The sequence below is a fragment of the Molothrus aeneus genome, chromosome 3, assembly GCF_037042795.1.
Source record: "Molothrus aeneus isolate 106 chromosome 3, BPBGC_Maene_1.0, whole genome shotgun sequence".
Classification (NCBI taxonomy): domain Eukaryota; kingdom Metazoa; phylum Chordata; class Aves; order Passeriformes; family Icteridae; genus Molothrus; species Molothrus aeneus.
The window spans coordinates 77,761,768-77,780,949 of NC_089648.1; the positions used below are offsets into that span (position 1 = coordinate 77,761,768).

At 38.8% G+C, this 19,182-nt stretch overlaps 1 protein-coding gene across 2 annotated transcripts in view; it reads left to right on the top strand.

Annotated features, from left to right (window-relative positions):
* Positions 1–1,571: 1,571 nt before the first annotated feature.
* Positions 1,572–19,182, top strand: part of NOL10 (nucleolar protein 10) — a 53,044-nt gene continuing 35,433 nt past the window's right edge. For both annotated transcript variants that reach the window (XR_010783391.1, XM_066547216.1), the window contains exons 1-12: positions 1,572–1,658; positions 2,078–2,123; positions 2,849–2,947; positions 3,714–3,791; positions 5,616–5,653; positions 8,480–8,616; positions 9,349–9,414; positions 11,087–11,147; positions 11,660–11,745; positions 12,101–12,179; positions 13,375–13,524; positions 15,890–15,956. Coding sequence is in view for 1 of the 2 variants with exons in the window: in XM_066547216.1 (XP_066403313.1) it covers positions 1,593–1,658; positions 2,078–2,123; positions 2,849–2,947; positions 3,714–3,791; positions 5,616–5,653; positions 8,480–8,616; positions 9,349–9,414; positions 11,087–11,147; positions 11,660–11,745; positions 12,101–12,179; positions 13,375–13,524; positions 15,890–15,956 (973 nt within the window). In the remaining variant the exon portion in view is untranslated. The remainder of the gene's footprint in view (positions 1,659–2,077; positions 2,124–2,848; positions 2,948–3,713; positions 3,792–5,615; positions 5,654–8,479; positions 8,617–9,348; positions 9,415–11,086; positions 11,148–11,659; positions 11,746–12,100; positions 12,180–13,374; positions 13,525–15,889; positions 15,957–19,182) is intronic.

Here is a 19,182-nt window from a genome sequence, read left to right on the forward strand (position 1 = left end):
GGGTATTGAAATATCCCACTTGAAGTATCTCCCAAGACAACTTTCTCCAACAGATAACCAGAATTAATTGCCTAGGTTATTATGACACTGACATTAGAAGGAAAGCTGCTATCTTCAGCATTCTACACCTCTAGGAATTCTTTGTAGGTGCAGACATCAGATGCTGCTGAATGCCTTTTGAATATCCTGTTGGGTCCTGAAGCTGCTGTTCTAGGATAACACAGGTCTTCTGCACATTCCAAGTCACATTAACCAACCCCCCGTGGATGTCTGGGATTCCCTACAATACCCAGAATTGCGGACAAGTGAATTCAGCATTTCAGTTTTAAATGTCTATTAACAGCTCATGGTGCTCTAATCAGACTGTGGCACCTGATCAAACTCACCCCACAGAAGACATTCAGTGGCTGCTGCATCACACTCCTCACGCTTAATTAACCGCATTTACCAGGGATGAGATTCAGCTGCCTGAGCTTCTAGTGCCACCAGAGATGTCCCTGCACATCCTTCCTGCAGATTACACTACAGAAGGGTTTGGATTTTCCATTGGTCTTGTGTCAGCCCTGTCCAGGTGCCCTGGATACAATATGGCATCTCAGATGTCACTAGACAACCTACATGTAAGCAAGTACAGCCTTAGCTTTCTGAAATGGGAGCTTAAACACCTAGCTTAAACTTACAGGTACCTGTATTTAGGTGTGCTCATCTCCCAGGAATCTCAGCTCTAACACCCTTTAATACAACACCGAATAGAGAGCTCTTTTTAGTCATGATATCGGTATCATCTTTGTTGTGATACACCATTCAGGGAACACCATGCATAGACTTATTTGAAACTGCTTCAGTGCCAGAGTTATGCATTGTTAAAAATTTAGTTGCGATTTTCATTGTTTCTTCAACATGCATATGGACTGGATATACATTATTTCAGTCCTTGGTTTTGATCCTGTAAATTGGAAGAAGAATGGTTGGAATTCTGCATACTGGTTTTCTTTTTTTCTTTTTTCAATAGCGATGCTACAAACCAATAAGAATGTGTCTTTCTATGGTTGCTGTCAAGGTTCTGATCAGCAAATCCCGCACTCACTGTTTTCCATGGCTAAGGGACACGGTCTGCCACAGGGTGAGAAAATTAACCTCCTCCAGCAAGGCTGCAGGAAGAACTCCTGCCTTTCTGAGTTCACATGAAGGCCATGGGGAATGACGCCACAGCTGCCTGATGGACACTCCTGTCGGACAGACAGGGCTCTCTGTGTCCGGACACAGGCCGGGCCCTGCGGAGAGGGCTCACGGCCGCCCCGGCTCCGGCCCTCTCCCCCCATCCCGAATCTCGGCAGCGCCGGACCGTGGGCAGCGCCCACGGACGAGGCGGCAGCGGAGGTGCTTCGCTGTGAGCTGCGGAGCCAGGGGAGTCGCTGTCCCGCGGGTTTGCTCTGCTTCCCCCGTCATCGCCGGTGTGAGGCGGGGCAGAGCCGCAGTGGCGAGCTGCCCACCCCACCAGCCCCGTACGCCGCCGGGTGAGGCCGAGCCGGCGGAAGCGCCTCGCCTTCCGCTTCCTCTCTGCCCGGGAAGAGGCGGGCGCGGCTGCGGCCATGCAGGTCTCCAGCCTCAACGAGGTGAAGATCTACAGCCTGAGCGCCGGCAGGAGCCTCCCGGAGGTGAGGGCGGCGTGGGGAACGGGCCCGGCCCGGCCCGGGTCCCGCGGTGGGAGCCGGACCCGCGCGGTGCCGGCGCGGGGGCCGAGCCCCGGCCCGGCCTGGCTGAGCTGCCCGGTCCATGTGCGCTTGTGTTGGGATCGTTACCGGGAAACAGCTCTGAGTGTTTCTTACATTTGATATGCAGTTTAAATGAGTGAACCTCTGGCTGTGGCGGTGCTGGTCCACAGACCCGTAAGCAGCACGACCTTGTACCATTCTTGTGGAATGGTTAAACTTATCAGTGGAAGGGAAATTAGATGATAATCAAGAAAATAATCAGCGGCCTAAATGTCTTATGTTTCAAATGGTTGGATAAACTTTGATTCTCGGGTTCCTGTATGAATAATGAGCTCAAGACTGATGTATACCTTTGCTTGCAGTGGCTCTCTGACAGGAAGAAAAGAGCTTTACAGAAGAAAGATGTGGGTGAGTTTTCCCCTCGCACTCGACTACTCCACATACATAACGTGCAGGCCCAGAGGAGACTCCTCACTGACTGATACACAGAAGTTATCCCTAAGTCATAATATAAAAACTACAGAATTAAACTACAGATAGTTATTTTGACTTCTCGTAGAGCTTCATGTGAACTCTATATAACCAGTGGTGTTTTAAATTTTACATATTAAATACTTGGGTTGTGGATTGTAACAGAAACATGATGGATGGATTCCATGTTGTCCCTTTCATTAAAATCAGACCATAAACTTCTTTGTGATGCTGTGCTAATCTTAGAGAGCAGGACTACATCATTTTAGCCTAAGCTTCTTAGACAAAATAAAAAGGGCTATTTAGATTCACAGAAAGTGTTATCCAAGAAACTTAACCAAGAAAAAAATGCATAGAGGTAATGGGGTATGGAATACCTTATATACAAGGCCTTAATTGTGAAAGTGTGCAATGAGTATTTGCTACTATGTTGTATAATGATTTGTTACGCAGTTACCTTGCAGTTCTAATTTATTTTTCCACAGGGGTAGTCTGCTTCTCAGGGTTAGCAGACTGTGTAAAACTGCTTATAATGTGGTAGTTATAGTATCTGTAAAGGATATTCCCTATACTCAATTAACTCAACGTGCTTCTTTAGGAAACTGTTACAGTTTCTTAGACTGATAGAATTGTGCTAATTGTACAATTTTTTTTCTTTACAGATATCCGTAGAAGAATTGAACTTATTCAAGACTTTGAAATGCCCACTATTAGCACAAAGATTAAGGTATCAAGAGATGGACAGTATATTATGGCAGTTGGTGAGTTAACAGTCTCTCTAACAGAGGCCAAAAGTCCTAGGTAATCTTGGGTGCAGAGTGACTGAGTGTTTCAGGTAGAATTGTTAAGAGTTCATTTTGAAGTGTGGAACTGGACATTCTGCTGGAAGCAAACTCTTAACATGTGATAGAACAGTTGTCTTGAGAGTGGTGCTGTGGAACATTCTTCTCTTTAGAATATGTACATTCTTAGAATCATAGAATGGTTTGGGTTGGAAGGCACTCATGAAGATCATCTAATCCAACTCCCCTGCTGCTAGAGTTTATAATACAAATAAAAATTAATAAAACAAATCCATCTATAATACAGTTATATGCTAAGTTCTGAATTACTTTTAGTGTATGTATGTTAAATAACTTCTGAACATCATTGTTTGAGTATTGTTTTATAGGAGGAGGATAATCTGCATTTTGTGACTGTCAAAATGGGATACTTTAGTAGATGTTAATAACATAAAGAGCCTTGGTCTTTTAGATTTACTGGAAGGTTTTACTAGATTCTGTACCATGTATCTGGTAGCTAGGAGAACCTGCATACTAGTAGGGTGCTTACAGAAACCAGGCTGTAAGGTTGTGTCACTAAAAGAGGTATGTTCTTCCAGTCACAGAGGCTTTGGGAAGGTCAGAAGACTTATAGTAGAAACACAGTAAAGCCTGTATATCTAAGACATTATACTTGAAAAAAATGCTTTTGTGTTATCTTTTTGTTTAACTTTTTATTTAATCAAACATCAAATTACTCTTTCAGGAACTTACAAGCCCAGGGTCCGCTGTTTTGATACCTATCAGTTATCCCAGAAATTTGAAAGATGCTTAGATTCTGAAGGTTAGTATGAGCCATGGCTGTTGGTACATAATAGTACATGTTAGTACATGTCTGTCATACATAATTCAGGTTGGACTCCAGCAGAAATTCTGCTCTCCCTGTGAGGAGACAGAATGAACTTCAGGGGAACACAGGAATCTAGAGTAAAACCATCTAGTCTTCATCTCTGAATTTTCCCCTTTATTCTGATTTCAAAGTTCTTTCCTTGCCTGGAAAAGAGGGTGTGAGGGATGTAAAATTTACCTTGAGCCAGAAAGTCTGGGGCTCTGAGGGTGAATGTGGCTGAAGTCTGTGTTCTATTTGGTGAATGTGACAAAGGTTCAATGGCTGGCTGGTGGCAAGATCTCCCTTCTTACTTGTTATGTAAAGCAGTAAGGTAGGAGAACACACTGTGGGATTGCTCTGTTTTCTCTCTGGAGCCCAGCTCAGTAGGTGAGTTACAGAGTTAAAGAGAATTTCCAGAGCAGGGGGGGTGTTGGTTTGTTTGTTTGCTGGTTTGGTTTTCTGTTTGTTTTCTGGAAACAAATACTTAGGGTAGATGATAGCATGGCCAAGGCCCTAATTGCACCTTATTTGCTACTAGTTTGGTGGGAGAACAACTATGGTGAGGAAAATAAGGAGCTATCTAGACAATGAGAAAGGGAGAATCATCTGGCAGTTAGACCAGGGCAGGAGCTGCTACAGCTCTGAGCTTTTAGGGTGCTTAAATTTCAGTAATTATAAGGTTATTTTGTTTGTTTAGTTGGGTTTTGGGTTTTTTGGGTTTTTTTTGGGGGGGGGGGGGCTGGGAGTGTTGTTATTTCAGGTTTTTCTGTTTGGAAGACTGATAACTGAAAGCTGGGATGTAGGGGTGACCACAACAATGAGGAGATGAGCACATTCATTACAGAAGAATTGAACTGGTCGAACTTTGATGTGTGCGGAAGTGATGCAAGAAATAAAAATCGTAATAAGAGCATAGGGGTGTTTTTGTGCTCTCTGCCTCAGGACTACAAGAAGTCATGTAGGGTGAAGGAACAATGTTAGGCAGGGTTTCAGAGGCTGGGGAGAGGAAGGTATGGCAAGAGTGAAACCCTCTTTAAAAGAGTAGAAGTCATTGTAATTATAAATGCTTGCTGCTAATTAAAGTAAATTTTTTTGAACTGGCATCTTGGTAGACTACAGAAATATGTTTAATTTGAAGTCAAGCATAGAGTCACTTCAGGTAACTTTAAATGAGTTATCTCATTTAAATAGAACTAATTTAGGTGAAGCAGCTACTCCCTAATGTTCCCAACTCAGCTCAATTAAAACTAGGCAACGTTCAATATGGTAGTGTTCAACGTATGTAGTAGCTTTCACATTTGTGATTTTTTTTTTTGAGCCTTAACTTCTTTTGTGAAAGTGCTTACACTTGGAAGGACTGGATGTGCAAGTTTATGCATATATGTCCAAACTCCTAATTTTTTATCATCTTTGATGGATTACCGAGCTCCATGGACCACACACTTACTGAAAACGATTTGATTAGACATTTCCCACACTGATAAACTACGTGGTTGAGCATTGTGTTGAGGAACGTGTCAAGTATACAAGAACAATAAAAAGATTACAGGATGCATCATATGTTTCTAAAGTTTTAGAAAACTACTTATTGTTTTGCAAATCAAGTTACATAATTGGAGATCTTGCTAAAGATTAATGCCTGCATTATGCATTGACACCTGTGGGGAATACTTACATGACTAAAGATTAGCATGAGTTTAAATGTTTTCAGGATTATGCCAATGCTTGCAAATAACTGCTTGCTTTGTTGACTCAAAATTCTCTTGCTCTCTCCTCTAGTGGTTACGTTTGAGATTTTATCAGATGATTACTCAAAGGTATGTTTAATAGTTTTCAGTGTATAAATAAAAAAATTGTTTAGTATGTATATTAAAATGCATTTTCATATATAGTAAAGGCAGTCAATCAACACAGCTTTTGGAAGAAAAATGATTTTTTAAAAACAGCAAACAGGGTAAACATTTTTGCGCCTTTAAAATTTTGTTTGTTTTCTTTGTGTCTTTGTACTATAATTTACTTTACAACTTTTAAAGTCTTTTGTCTGTTGGAGAGAAAAACCTCAAATAGTGATCAATCCTACAAGCAAAATAATGTGAAAAATGGAATTAATTATTCTTTCTGAGCTAACATTTAGTCACAATCCTTTGTGCCAAGTGATGCACACATACATTGTTTTTCAAAAGTGAGATAGCTATAGTGAGTTAACAACCTGATTTGTCAGTGTTGTTATAGACATGATGATGAGCATGTGAAGCAAAAATTGCGGAGAGAAGTAATATCTTTTTTCTTTAGTTTTATTTTTAAATGAAGTGCTGTACCTGAAGGAATCACCCAAGTGTTTATTTTACGCTTTTTTTTTCTGTGAAAAGATCTTACCATTTCAGGTATAGGTTTGTTTTAATAAATACTGCTCTTTGATCAGAGACATGATCATCTAGCCTTGTAGCTTTTTTGCATTTTTCCTGTGAGATTTCCAAGGAAGTGCATGAATTCAAGTAGCAGAAGGTAATGGCTGATACTTCACAGTAGCTTCCCACTTGTCTGTCTGGTGGAAAATGTTTCTGGCTCTACATACCAAACAGTCATTTGGGAGACTGAGGAACATGCTGTCTTCCCAAATTTTTCTGACTGATTATGAACAGAAAGGGGTGTGTTTTCAGCCGAAATGGGTGCTATATTTCAGGCTGAAGCCCTACTTTTTCAACTTCATGCAATCTTTATGTTTTCAATTTTATTTTACTAAAACTTAAGAAATCATCAGAAAGAAAAATAAACTTCAAGTGGCTGTCATAGTGTTGTGGACATGTTAGAAAGAGGAAACGATATTCGAGAAATTACACTTGAAATTTTTAGAATCATAGAAGTATCGATTGGAATGGGTCTTTAAAATATCATTTTAATGCTTGAACAGTTCTGTCAAAATCTACAGGCATGGTGGTTCCAAAGATTTACTGAATAAATTGTTGCAATTCTGCTCTATCTTGTCATAAAGAATTTTTAGTTCCTGCCCAGGAAAACCTTGAGTTTTTACTGTTGCTATTGGAAAGAGGGATTTTTTTTTTTTGTCCTGGATTCTGTCTCTTCTTAGTCTTAGTAGCCCTCTTGGTGCTCTCAGCATCCTTTCATAGCCAGGGAAAATAGTGTCTCTCCAAATCTGTTCCTGCCATCTCTTGAAGGCTGCTTTGAGGCTTATTTGCATTTTCATAATGAGAGCACCTTTTTTCTTTCATACAGATTAGTATGAATCTGTATGAAAGAAAAGGCCAGTTACATTTCTGTGCCTTTCTAAGTTTTAGGTCTAAAAGTCTTAGACTTGGACTAAGTTTTAGACTTGGGAGAGAGTGTAGTATGTTTTTTCCCACAGCCTTTTGCCAGGAGACCTGTATTTCCACATAATATTTTTGCCACACACCAGTGCCAATGCATTTGCTACCGTTAGTTATAGTTTTCTGATGGTGACCAAAATTAATTTAGTAAGAAGAAAAGACAAACACAACTTACAGTGAGCTGTATTCACTACTAATGAAAGAGAACATTAATATATTCAAGTCCAATATTATAGAAATTTGTGTTTAAATAGAAAATTATTAGCGGTAAGACAATTATACAGATTTATAAATAAAAATGACAGATTTAAAGTAACTTTAAATGAAACTTAACTTAAACTTTAAACTTAACTTTAAACTTAAAAGTCACCTCACTTCCCTGAGTTTCTTATCCTTATTTGCATTCCTAGCTATGTAATTCAGCAGTAGAAAATTTTAGATATTTACTATGTACTGTTTTTAGAAGATGCATGTACTACACAGGCTAAACTAAACTATCACTTCTCTAATCCAAGCTAAATAGGGATGAGGCTCAGAGACAAAGGTTTGGCTGTGGTTATCATGCATGGCATGAGTTTGGGCTAGGCCAGCTGTTCCTCCATTGCTCAGTGCCTGGCCATAGTTTGAGGTGCAGCACGTGATGGGGGTGATCCTGTCTCTGGGGCGGGGGGGGAAGAATCCCTTCCTATGGATATGTGCCATGTTAATCTGCCATAAGGAGGGTAACAGCAGAACCTGGCCTATTTTATTTACTGGGGTAGATTGAGCTCTCTAGTAATGCCTCCCTGTAGGTTTTTCCAGGAGTGAGATGTTTGTCTAAGTTTCAGAAAGAAACAATGTTCTTATTCAGTTGGCAAAGAACAAAAATGTAGAAAGATTGCTGGTGTCATTTACTGGAATGCTGCTGTGCATCAGGATGTGTAGCTCATGTGCCTAATCCATGTGAATGTACTGGTGTTTGCACAGCTTTGTACCTGGAAGAAATCACTAACTGCAGTGTCTTGAAGGAAATAGAAATGTTAATTTTGGTGCAGCAGAGTGTGAAATAACTGTGCTGCTTCTGACTGCAGAGTCACTTTCAGGGTGTCTCATTTACTCCTGTGAATATTCATATAATGTATATTAACAAAACTCTGCTGTGGCTAGTGAGAATGATGAAGCACTAGTTGATTCTGTCATTTTAGTAGAAATTGTTTGAATAAGTGTGATAAGCCTTTATAAGTTTGAAAAAAAATCACTGAAGTTTGTGCTAAAAGACAAGTTGGGGAGATACTTGTCTGTTTCTGTATATTTCAGTGCTTTCTATTTTATTTTCAGATTGTCTTCTTGCAGTGTGGCAGATTTGTGGAGTTTCATTCACAACATGGCCATTACTACAAGACAAGAATACCAAAATTTGGTAGAGATTTCTCTTACCACTACCCATCATGTGACCTGTATTTCGTAGGAGCAAGGTATTAAGTGGACTATTTTGTTTCAGTTTTGTTAGCAGTGTTTTCCAATAATAAAATGAACATTAAAATATTAGAGAAGCTAAAAAGTGGAAAAAGTGCCAATTCCTTCCAAAACAATAAGGGAAATGGTGAAGGGTGGAAAATGTGGGAAGATTAAAATTAATTCAGTTTCCCATGCTATTTTTAAGCTTTTTTTTATTTTATTCTTAAACCATGTATATCATGTATTTGCAAATTTGTATTAAAAACTGCAGGTCAGTGTATTGTTTTAAAAAGTGTTTAGCATTTAAGGAAAATTAAATAAATTCCTATCCTTGTTGGTCTTTTATTGCTGTGAAGTGTGAGTTAAATCACATAATTGGGTTTCTGAAAAGATATGGTAAAAATAAAATTAGATTCTTAAGGTTTCAAGCAAAGTAAGTAGAAATTGAAGATGTAACTTAAATCACAGGAAATTAAAAGGTCTTGAGAAATGAGTTAATGTATCTTTTGCCTGGAAAAATAGTAATTGGTAGGATATTGAAGTATAATAAATAAATGGTGAGCATGCACATTTTTCTCTGTATTTTGAACACCAAAATATATATTTGTATTGTTGCAAATTGTGAATTCTGAAAATTGTATATTTGAAATTAGACTGTGAATAAGAATCTTTACAATGCCTCCAAATTTACAGCAATGTTTTTCAGTATTTGCTAGACACAAGAGTAATTTTGGGTTTTTCTTTTGTAGTTCTGAAGTGTACAGGCTAAATCTGGAGCAAGGAAGATTTCTGAACTCCCTGCAAACCGAAGCTTCGTAAGTCCTGTGTAATGCATGACCTCTGTCTTCTTTCCACCAGGTGGAAGCAGACTTCTAGCATGCTCACCACCAGTACTGAAAGCTGCCCAAATGCATTGCACGGTTGAAAGTGAACATATGCTGAGTCTGAGTCTCATTTCATTTTATGTTCTGTAATTTTTTTGTTCTAGTTTTTATGTTTAATTGAATTTTCTTTTGTGGATGTTTTAAAATTGCTTAATATGGACTTAATAGGTATTATATAACTTGATCTTAAGAGCATTTCATTAAAACTTTGCCATTATTACTCAATTTAGCCATCATATAGAGATCTACCCACAGGGTATGTACTTTCCCAGACATGTCTTTGTCCTTCTGCTCTTGAAGTAGCCCAAAGAGAATTTTTATATCTCCAGCATGTGTCTGATTCTTTTGAAAACCCTACCAGAGTAGGAACTGAGCTTTTTTCATGTGGGGAGAGGCAGACAGACTTCACTAGATAGAGTGGCTTGTTGGTGGGCAGCAGCTGGTGGGCAGAATAGCTTAATGGATGAAGAAGTATTTGGGAAGGCACAATAAAAAACTGAGCAACAGGAGTTTAAAAAAGGGAAAATCCTGGAATGGGAGAGGTAAGGGTGTAAAGTAAAATCTGGATTAGAGAGATGAGACTGAAGTTGTGGGAAGGTTTTGAGTTGAGGAAGTTGGATGAGTTACAGAATTAGAGGTAGAGAGCTTTGAATGGAAGAAGTTGGAAAGTGCTGGGATAAGTAGTGTAGAAAGGAAGAAATATTTGTACTTTGGAAGAATTGTTGTCGCAATACAGGGCTCTTGAGTGCCCTGCTGAGAAACAGAATACTTGGGTGAGAGAAAGGAGACCATTGGTCAGACAGAACATGTTGGAGATGTAAGCTTTAGAACATAAGTAATCATAAGGATCTTTTGACATAATTAGAATCAGAGATTCATTTAGGTTGGAAAAGACATCTAAGATCATCAAGCCCAACCATTAACCCAACACCGCCAAGTCCACCACTAGACCATGTCCCCAAATGCCTCATCTACATGTCTTTTAATTATCCTCAGGGATGGTGATTGAACCACTTACCCTGGGCAGCCTGTTCCAGTGCTTGGCAGCCCCTTTCAGGGAAGAAATTTTTCCTGGTATCCAATCTGAGCCTGGCACACCTTGAGGCGATTTCTTCCAAGTCCTGTTGAGTTGTTTAAGAATACAGTGGAGCAGAGTGATGTGGCAGGGCTTGGTGGTAGGTGTTGGATATGGGCAGAGAAGTGCAGAGAGACTCAGAGCCCAGGCTGCTGTTCAGGGCACAGTCTCATGAATTCAGGTGAATTTTCTCAGGGGGGTCTTGGAAATTCCAAAGATGGAAATTTCTCAGTCTCTATGATTAACACATTCCAGTGCTTAATTATCCTTACAGCATAAAAATATTATCCTTAGTTCCATCCAGTTGGAACTTTACCTGTTTGAAGTCATCAGCACTGTCTCTGCCTCCAGATTTTTAGTAAGCTCCCCTTAAGTATGGGAAGCTGTTGCCATTTGTCCCTCCCTCCATCCCTCCAATTTTTGCTTATCCAGGCTGAACAATAGTGTACATGATTGCAGAAATCTTATTAGTTGTTAATGTGTTAAATTGTTCTGAGGTCATTAAACTTGCTCCTTTTTCTGTTGTAGAGAGAGTAATGTCTGTGACATAAATCCTGTCCAGTTCTTGTTTGCTATGGGGACGGCTGAGGTAAATGTTTGCATTCCTTTTATGAAAAGGGCAGTAGTGTTTGTTGCATTTTGTAATTAATTTGCAGGAGGTAAAGAAGAAATCATGAACCTAATTAATTTAATTGGTCTCATTTGCTATGGTAGATATAGATAATGTTAAAGATCTCTTTTCAGAGCATAGTGCAGATAAAATATTGGAGTTACTTGGTTGCTGAGCACTTGAGATTTTGCAGACAGGAACAAAAATAATGTTCTCTCATTTTGCAGTGTAGCCATCTGTAGAAGCTAGCTGGCATGTGTACCCTATTAATCTTGAGAAAATTAGTGTTAGTGATTTTCATTTAGATTACATTGAAAAAACTACAAACGAAATGTGTGCACCCTGTATGTCATTATTAGAACAACTCATGTCAACCTAAGAAATTTTGTTAATTATTCCTTAGATTAGATAATTCATAATTTTATTTAAATGTTTTCAGACTACCAGGTATCTGCTGCATAAGCTTGAACCATATTTTCTAAACTGTTTAGGGAAAAGTGGAATGCTGGGATCCTAGAACTAGAAATCGAGTTGGGCTGTTGGACTGTGCATTAAGCAGTGTGACAGCAGACACAGAGTAAGTAAAGGCTTCCTTTTCACTGGATTTTTCTGAAGTTTTTGTTGTTTTAGAAATAAATCCCACTTTGCTTTAAAATGACCTGCCTGTTCTCTTGTCATTGTTAGTGTGAATAAAAGATTTTCTTAGTCACAAAGGTGTTCTCTTAGACACTGATCTAAGTAGTAGTGGCTATTTTTGTATACAAATACACGTTGTGAATGTAAACAGTGCAGCTTTTTGAAGTACTATTTCTGAGTGAGACCTGTGAATTATTTTACTTAGCTAAGAATTAGCTTAGCTATTTTTTAACATTCAAAAATTATTTACAGGCTTCATTGAAAGTATGCCTAACTGTAAGCATTGTGCTTTGCAGGATAGAAGGTTTGCCATCCATTTCAGCACTGAAATTTGATGGGGCTTTGAATATGGCTGTTGGAACATCTACTGGGCAGGTAGATTTGACTTCATGTACCACAGTTCTTAGGAGATCCTGCTCTTGAAATTCCCAATCCATGTCTATCAATACATTGAGTGCAGTATATATCTATTACTGCAAGTATTTATTAGTCCACAAGTTACAGGTATAGAGTAGTAATAGTCAAACTGCAATGTAATTTTATCAAATGCTTGTACTCTTCAGAATTTTGTAGGTACCACTTTAAATCATCGTAACCTACATACTCTACAACTGCAAATTTGCAGTTGACTTATGACTTGAGTCAAGTGTGTGGGGAAGTTGCTGCTTTTTGGGGCTATGAGTACCATCTCAATGCAACATATGTGATCTCCTTCGTCTTAAAGTCTAGAAAACCAGAAATTATTGTCTTTCAACTTTTATTTTTAGTGTCTTATCTTGACATGAAGACTAATTTAAATTCATTTGTTGTTGCCATCATATTTGTAAAGAGAAGTGTGGGGATTGTTTCCTGCCATCATCAGTATTTTCATGGGTTTAGAAAACTGTAGCTTCTTCAAGAACAGATATGTGTGTGAGAATTGTATTTGCTATGTTAGTGTACAAGTCAGACAAATTTTATTGCAGATGGTGTTTCTGATTAAATAAACTGATAATATTATTTTTCCCAAAGATTATTGTTATTCACACTTTACATATAAAAGATTTAATTTTCTCAAGTTCCATAGGAAATTTTGGAGATAAAATACAAGTTTCTGGAAGACAGGGTCTGTACTACTTTCCTTGACATAAAAAAATTACGTTCTCTGGTGTTTCACTGAGGGAAAGTTATATTCACTGAATCTGGAAGGGAGTCTGAAAATTTAAATCATGTAACAACAACACAAGAATCTGAAAGTGAAATATTACTAATTATGAAACACTAAGAGTATTTAAAACAAAAAAAAAGGTTTTTTTTTCAATAGAAATTAAAAAGTCTTTAGAAAGATTATTAGGTCTTAAATTCATTAATTTTTCTTGATGGAAGCATGCTGATGTTAAAATACCAGGTGAGAATAAACTAGGCTCACTTAGTAAGTTGTTTTCAGAATTCAAAATTAGTTATTTTATGTAAATCCTGCCTATGTAAGTAAAATTTCAAGTTTAGCTAAATGTTTAGTGAAGATCTGATGGACATGACTTCCTCATGGTCTTACAATGTTATAAATTTAATTTGTCTCTTATTCCTTAAGGTCCTATTATATGATCTTCGGTCTAGTAATCCATTAATAGTCAAAGATCACCACTATGGCCTGCCTATTAAATCCATTCAGTTTCAGCATCAGTTGGATTTAATTATCTCTGCGGATTCTCGAATCATAAAAATGTGGAACAAAGATACAGTAAGTAGTTTTATGTTACTGCATTCAGATTTTTAAATTTTTACTTTATTTGGGTTGGGAGTTTCGGGGGATTTTATTTTGGCTTGTTGTTTTTGAGTGGTTTTTGTGCAGCTTAATTAATTAAGCTGAAATTCAGTGTAAGAAGTTGAGGTTTTAATGTCTCTTAATTTACATAGCGTTTTGTCCTGTCTGAGTAAATCAGCATCTGGGAAGTTATTCAATAGCCTGTCAGGTATAAAGATGTAGTCTCAGGGGGTTTTTAGCTGTTTGTACATGTCTGGCCAAGAGGCTTCTTTCAGGAGAAGGATTTAAACATAAAATGTAGTATCTTATCCATTGCCTTGGTTTGTATATTTCTCACTATTTTCTTGAATACATCCAGTTAGGTTTTTCCACCAGAGAAAACATGTTCATTCCAATTCCCTGCTCAAAGTAGGGTTTATTTCAATGGTAAATCAGTTAGTTAAAGACCTACTAAAATCAGGTACTGCTTATTTTCACAGGATCCTATTTGGCTACTGAAGCAGATACTATGCAGGGAGCCAAATAACAGTGTGTCTTAATAACACTGTATTAGGGGATTATATTGCAATGGGCAATGTCTTTATCCTTGCCCTTTGCACCTCTAAGTGAAATTGTAAGCTCTAATTTTCACTCTTTCACTCTTTTCATTATATCATGCTGTCCTCTTTCTTATCTTTCTGTCAATGAACCTTACTATGACTCTGTGGGGCAGCATATTTTGTTACCCCAGAGATTCATAGTAACACTATTGTAACTTGTTTTGCTTTGAGGGGATGTCTGTAGTCATTGTGTTCCTTCTAAAAAACATGCTCCATTTATGCTTTTCTAACTTTATAGTGAAACATAAGGAGAGTTGTAGTAGAGGCTTTTTTTCCTAATTATTTCAGGCAGTCACTTCAGTATTGTTGTGCTGCCTCATGAACTTTCAACAGCCTCATTTATTTTTTCTGTGATCGCAAGTAGTTTTTTGTAAGCTCCTCTGCAGTTAATTGTTACTGTTTGAAAGAGCAAATAAATTATTGGTTATTATTTAAAACATCTGCTGTGGCCTCTCTCCATTTTTCCTAGGTATGTATATTTCCCTCCTTGAGAATGAAGCTCTGTAAGGTTTGTCAGGTGGCCTCTGGTGGGAAAAGGGAGGGCTTCTCACCGCTGGAAAGCAAAGATAGCTTTGGACTCTTTCCTAGAGTATGTTCCAGCTGGCTCCATCTGTCCCAGATGCTGGTTCCTGACTACCTCTGGCCAGGAACCAAGTGCAGAGGCAGACTGCGGGTGGAGAGCATATGGCTTTGATACCAGAATAGCCCCATGCTGAGACGTGCCTTGGGGTGGGGAGCACCAGGCTTTTGTCTGCTGAGGCCAGGGTGGAGGAGGACTCCTCTTAATCATCAGGGAGAGACCAGAGGTGGGTGGGGTAACAGCATGTAACTGGGAGGGAAAGGAAGGGCCCAGAAAGGTAGGTGGGATTGCTGCAGGGAAAGAAAAAAAAAAGAGGAACAGGATCAAAATTTACCTTGTTCCTGTCCCTCATTTAGAATTGTGTAGGCATGTAGTCTCATGCTTCAGATTATGTGGTCCAGTTGTTAGAGACTGTTCCTTTACTGGCTGTTTTGTGTGTTGGCTTATAAGAGCACCTGTATTTTGTCTGGGTTTTTCAGACTGTGTTCCAATTATTATTTTGAGAACATTGTTTCCTGCTTTTACCTCTTTCTTAAGTAACCTTTATAACTTCAATTCTGATCTAAGCTAGATACCACTGTATGCTCTTAGTGCTTTTATTTTATATCAAGACCTCTTTAATAATGAGTTTGTAAATCATAAATAAAGTGCTGAGCTATATTTCATTTCATGTAGACATTAGTACAAGTGGAAGAATCAAGCTCCAGATTCAAATTCTACTCCTAATCCATTTTCTCAGCTAATCATACTTAGCAAAGTAAAATTATTTAAAACTTCCACATTCATAGTTGAATAAAGTGAGGGTTACACTGACAGTGTGCCCAGAATTTGTGGACCTCAGCCTTACTTTTGCATAAAATAAAGTAAATCTGACATATATTTTCAATACAGAAGTGTAAGCTGAGAAATTAGAGGTGCCACTGTACTTTGATGTGTCTTCAATTACCAGTAGGCTGCACTTCCTTGTAAGAGAATGAATCAGAGATAAAAGACAATACTGTCTTCCTTGTGTTATGTTCAGATATGAATAACATTTTATTGTTCCATCTTTATTCCATCATGTTTCTTAGCTTCTATAGTAGCTATTATTAATGTTTAGATTTACTGAATTTAATTATATTGTTTGAGTTTTTTATGATTTATTTTCTTCCTACAATTTCAGGGAAAGATATTTACTTCAATGGAGCCAGAACATGATATAAATGATGTCTGCCTTTATCCAAATTCAGGTATGTTAAGTATATTAATGTCTTGCTAAATTCAAAAGGAAAAGCTTGTTAACCCAAGGTGTGGTCTTTGTTTAGGTGATACAATTTAGGTCTACTTTCCTCCTTATGGGAGAACTTAGAATAAAGGGTTATTTGTCAGTTAGTGTCCTTGTTTCCTTTGCATCTGTATTATATAGGAGCCTCTTTGCAGTTAGAAGCTGCTGTGCTGTTAATTGAGTGATTGGCCTCTTTTACTCCTTCAAATATCTGAAGTGACTCATTTTATAATAAGAAGTTTTGGCCTATTGTCTTGACTAAGTCCCAGATGAGTTAGAGCTTGCTTCCTAGAGGTAGGAAAAACCTCTTTACAGCAGATTTACACTTTTTTTTCAAGTGTTTCAAGAATTTGATCTTTCCTTGATTTAAATACAGCACTTAAATTGTGCCATCCCTTAGGTTTATTACTTTGGTTTTAAGTGTAGATTCCTAAGTGCACAAATTTGCATGGTTTTTGTGATTTTTTTTCAGATTTGTTGCATCTCATAATGTTCAGAGATCAAAACTAAGGATCACTTTTAACCAAGGTTTCTGGGACTTTAATTTATGAGTAAAAATATTTTACAGAGTTATTGAGATAAGATCCCAATATTACCGGGTGGAACGTGCCTGGGCTCGTCTGGCACTTGCTGCTTGACCAGAGGCGGCAACTGAGATAGTTTTCACCTCAGAGACACCTTTGGCTGGCTGGATGTTACAGCTGGCACTTGGAACAGGCCCAGGCATGCAGGAACTCAGTTTTACCTCTGGTGGAAAGGCTTCAGGCGATGGTGAAGGGAAAAAGGAGACGGATTCTGCCAGAGGGTTTAATCCAGAGTTTTATTCCAGGATCACAGACATCTGAATCTTGGTAACAACTCCAACAGAATGCAAACTGCATGGTCCCCGTGTCTTTTAAGCCCGGGGAGAGGGGGAGGGAAGGGGTAGGTGTGCCACCAACCAGGTAGGAGGGGGGAAGTCTCAGGGGACAAATGACACTTGGATGGCCCAATTGTCCCCAGGGCTGAGGGGCATCTTTTGAGCTTCACCAATACAATGTCCTTGCTGGCCTACTGAGATTGATGGACAGCTCTCAGCAGGAGACAAGGGGAGGGGAAGGGAGAAGGTACTGGCACACCTGAGGGAGGAACTGGTATAGCTAAAACAAGATATTGCATCACACTGCAACACAGAGTGATGGTTGTATGTGCATATATGCTTTGGTTGTACTTCAGATTGCAACTGGACTTAATTTTCTTGCTTAATATGAGTTGCTTTAGTTCTTAAGTATGGTGTGATGCCTACTTCCTATTTAGAAAGCAGTACTGAAAAGGATGAAATAAGTGAGGGCCGCTAGGATGGCACAGAGCAAAAGTCTGGAAACAGACAATGCCTGAGTTGCAAACTGCTATTATCTTAATTTTAGAGAGAGGTAGCAGTAAAGACAGAGCAACTTGGACTTTGATTCATACTAGCAGCTCAAATTTAAGATTGTAGATAAGTGAGTGTGAGATTTCTGGCAAGTTAAAACTTATCTGTCTTTTCTGCCAACTTCAGTTAAGAATGGGTTGGAGGTTTTTCTTTTTTTTCCTTTTTTTTTTTTTCTTTTTGGGGTAAGATGAGCAATTAAATACACTTCCCTGATAAGATGGTGGGCATTTTCGACCTTATGAGCAGAATACATGCCATGTGCACTGGTTGAATGTAGGAGTTCATGTGGGTGCATTGAGAATTCTTGCATGGTGACAGGGTGGACTGTGCACCCTGGAGATAGATAAACCCTCATCCATAGTGGCTGCAGGGAGAGATTGTTGGAGTGACTGATTTTCAGCCTTTCACCGAGGTTTTACCTGTGAGCTTAATTGGTTGCATCTAAAAGAGAGCCCAGCAGCAAATTAACATCCACACAGCATCAATGAAGAGCTCACCACAGGGAATGGAACAGAAAAAATTTATTTGTCAATGTAGAATCATAGTGTAATTTAGGTTGGTAGGTACCCCTGGGAGTTGTATATTTCCTACTCAAAGCAGTGCCAACTTGAAGTTAAAACCAGCTTTGAAGTCTGATCAGATTGCTCAGGTCAAGCCAAGTTTGAATATGTCAAGGATGGGCATTACTCAGATGTGGATAATCTGTAGCCTTTGTGGTACGTGGGCATGACTCGTGTGCTTTTGCAGAAATGATTTTCATGAGACTTTGCACAACAAATCTTGTAGCACAAAGAATTGAATGCACACATGTCCCTGATGTTGCTATCGGACATTGCTTTTCACGAGTCTGTTACTGAGATCTAGATTGTGCAGTTCAGTTCTGTGTCCTACATCTGCTTATTTTAGTGCTGCTTTTCCTATTGCCTGTAGGGGGACAGGTTGATGGTTTTGGTAAGAACTGTTTTGGGAAGAAAACCGGGTTGTACTTTATAGTCACATGGAGACAGTGGGGTAAAAACAAGAGCATGTTGCAATGGAGAGATCAAGGGTAAGAGGTGGTGCATTACATGCTCATCATAGATACTGTTGGACCAGCACTTAAGATGCCTTAGAACCACCTCATGCTTGTTCAGAGTTTAAGAAATAATCATGACTGAAGATCTGAAAATAAGGAAATGCTTTCAGTAAAATGGGCTTGCAGTTGTGGAAAGGTGGAAATATAACATGATTTCAGTATCAGTATGGTTTGGCTCAGTGCCCTTACTGGTGCCCCAGCATTCTCAGAGCCTCTCTAGATGCATGGCACAGGAAAGCCAGGAGATCTTCGCCTAGCTTGTGTTTTAACACTTCATGTGTCACTGCTGCTCAGAAAGGCAAAATACCCCATTTTCACTACTATTGGAGAGATAAGGATTTGATGGATGGACTAGTCAGGGGATGAGGAATTGGTTGGATAGTCTCATCCAGAAGGTGTAGTGGTTAACAGTTCCATGTCCAAGTGGAAATCAGTGACAAGTGGTGTCCCTTGGGGTTCTGTATTGGGACAAGCTTTACTTAGTATCTTCATCAATGACACAGACAGTGGGATTGAGCTGTCTCAGCAAATGGCAGATGACACCAAGCTGAAGGATGTGATGCCATCCAGGCATACTTGGACAAGCTTGAGAATTGAGCCCATGGGAATCTCATCCAAACCAAACTGTTCTATGGTTCTATAATTCTATCAGTTACTGTAAACTCAAGATCAGTATACTGTGAACTGGGTTTTTTGGTGGTATTT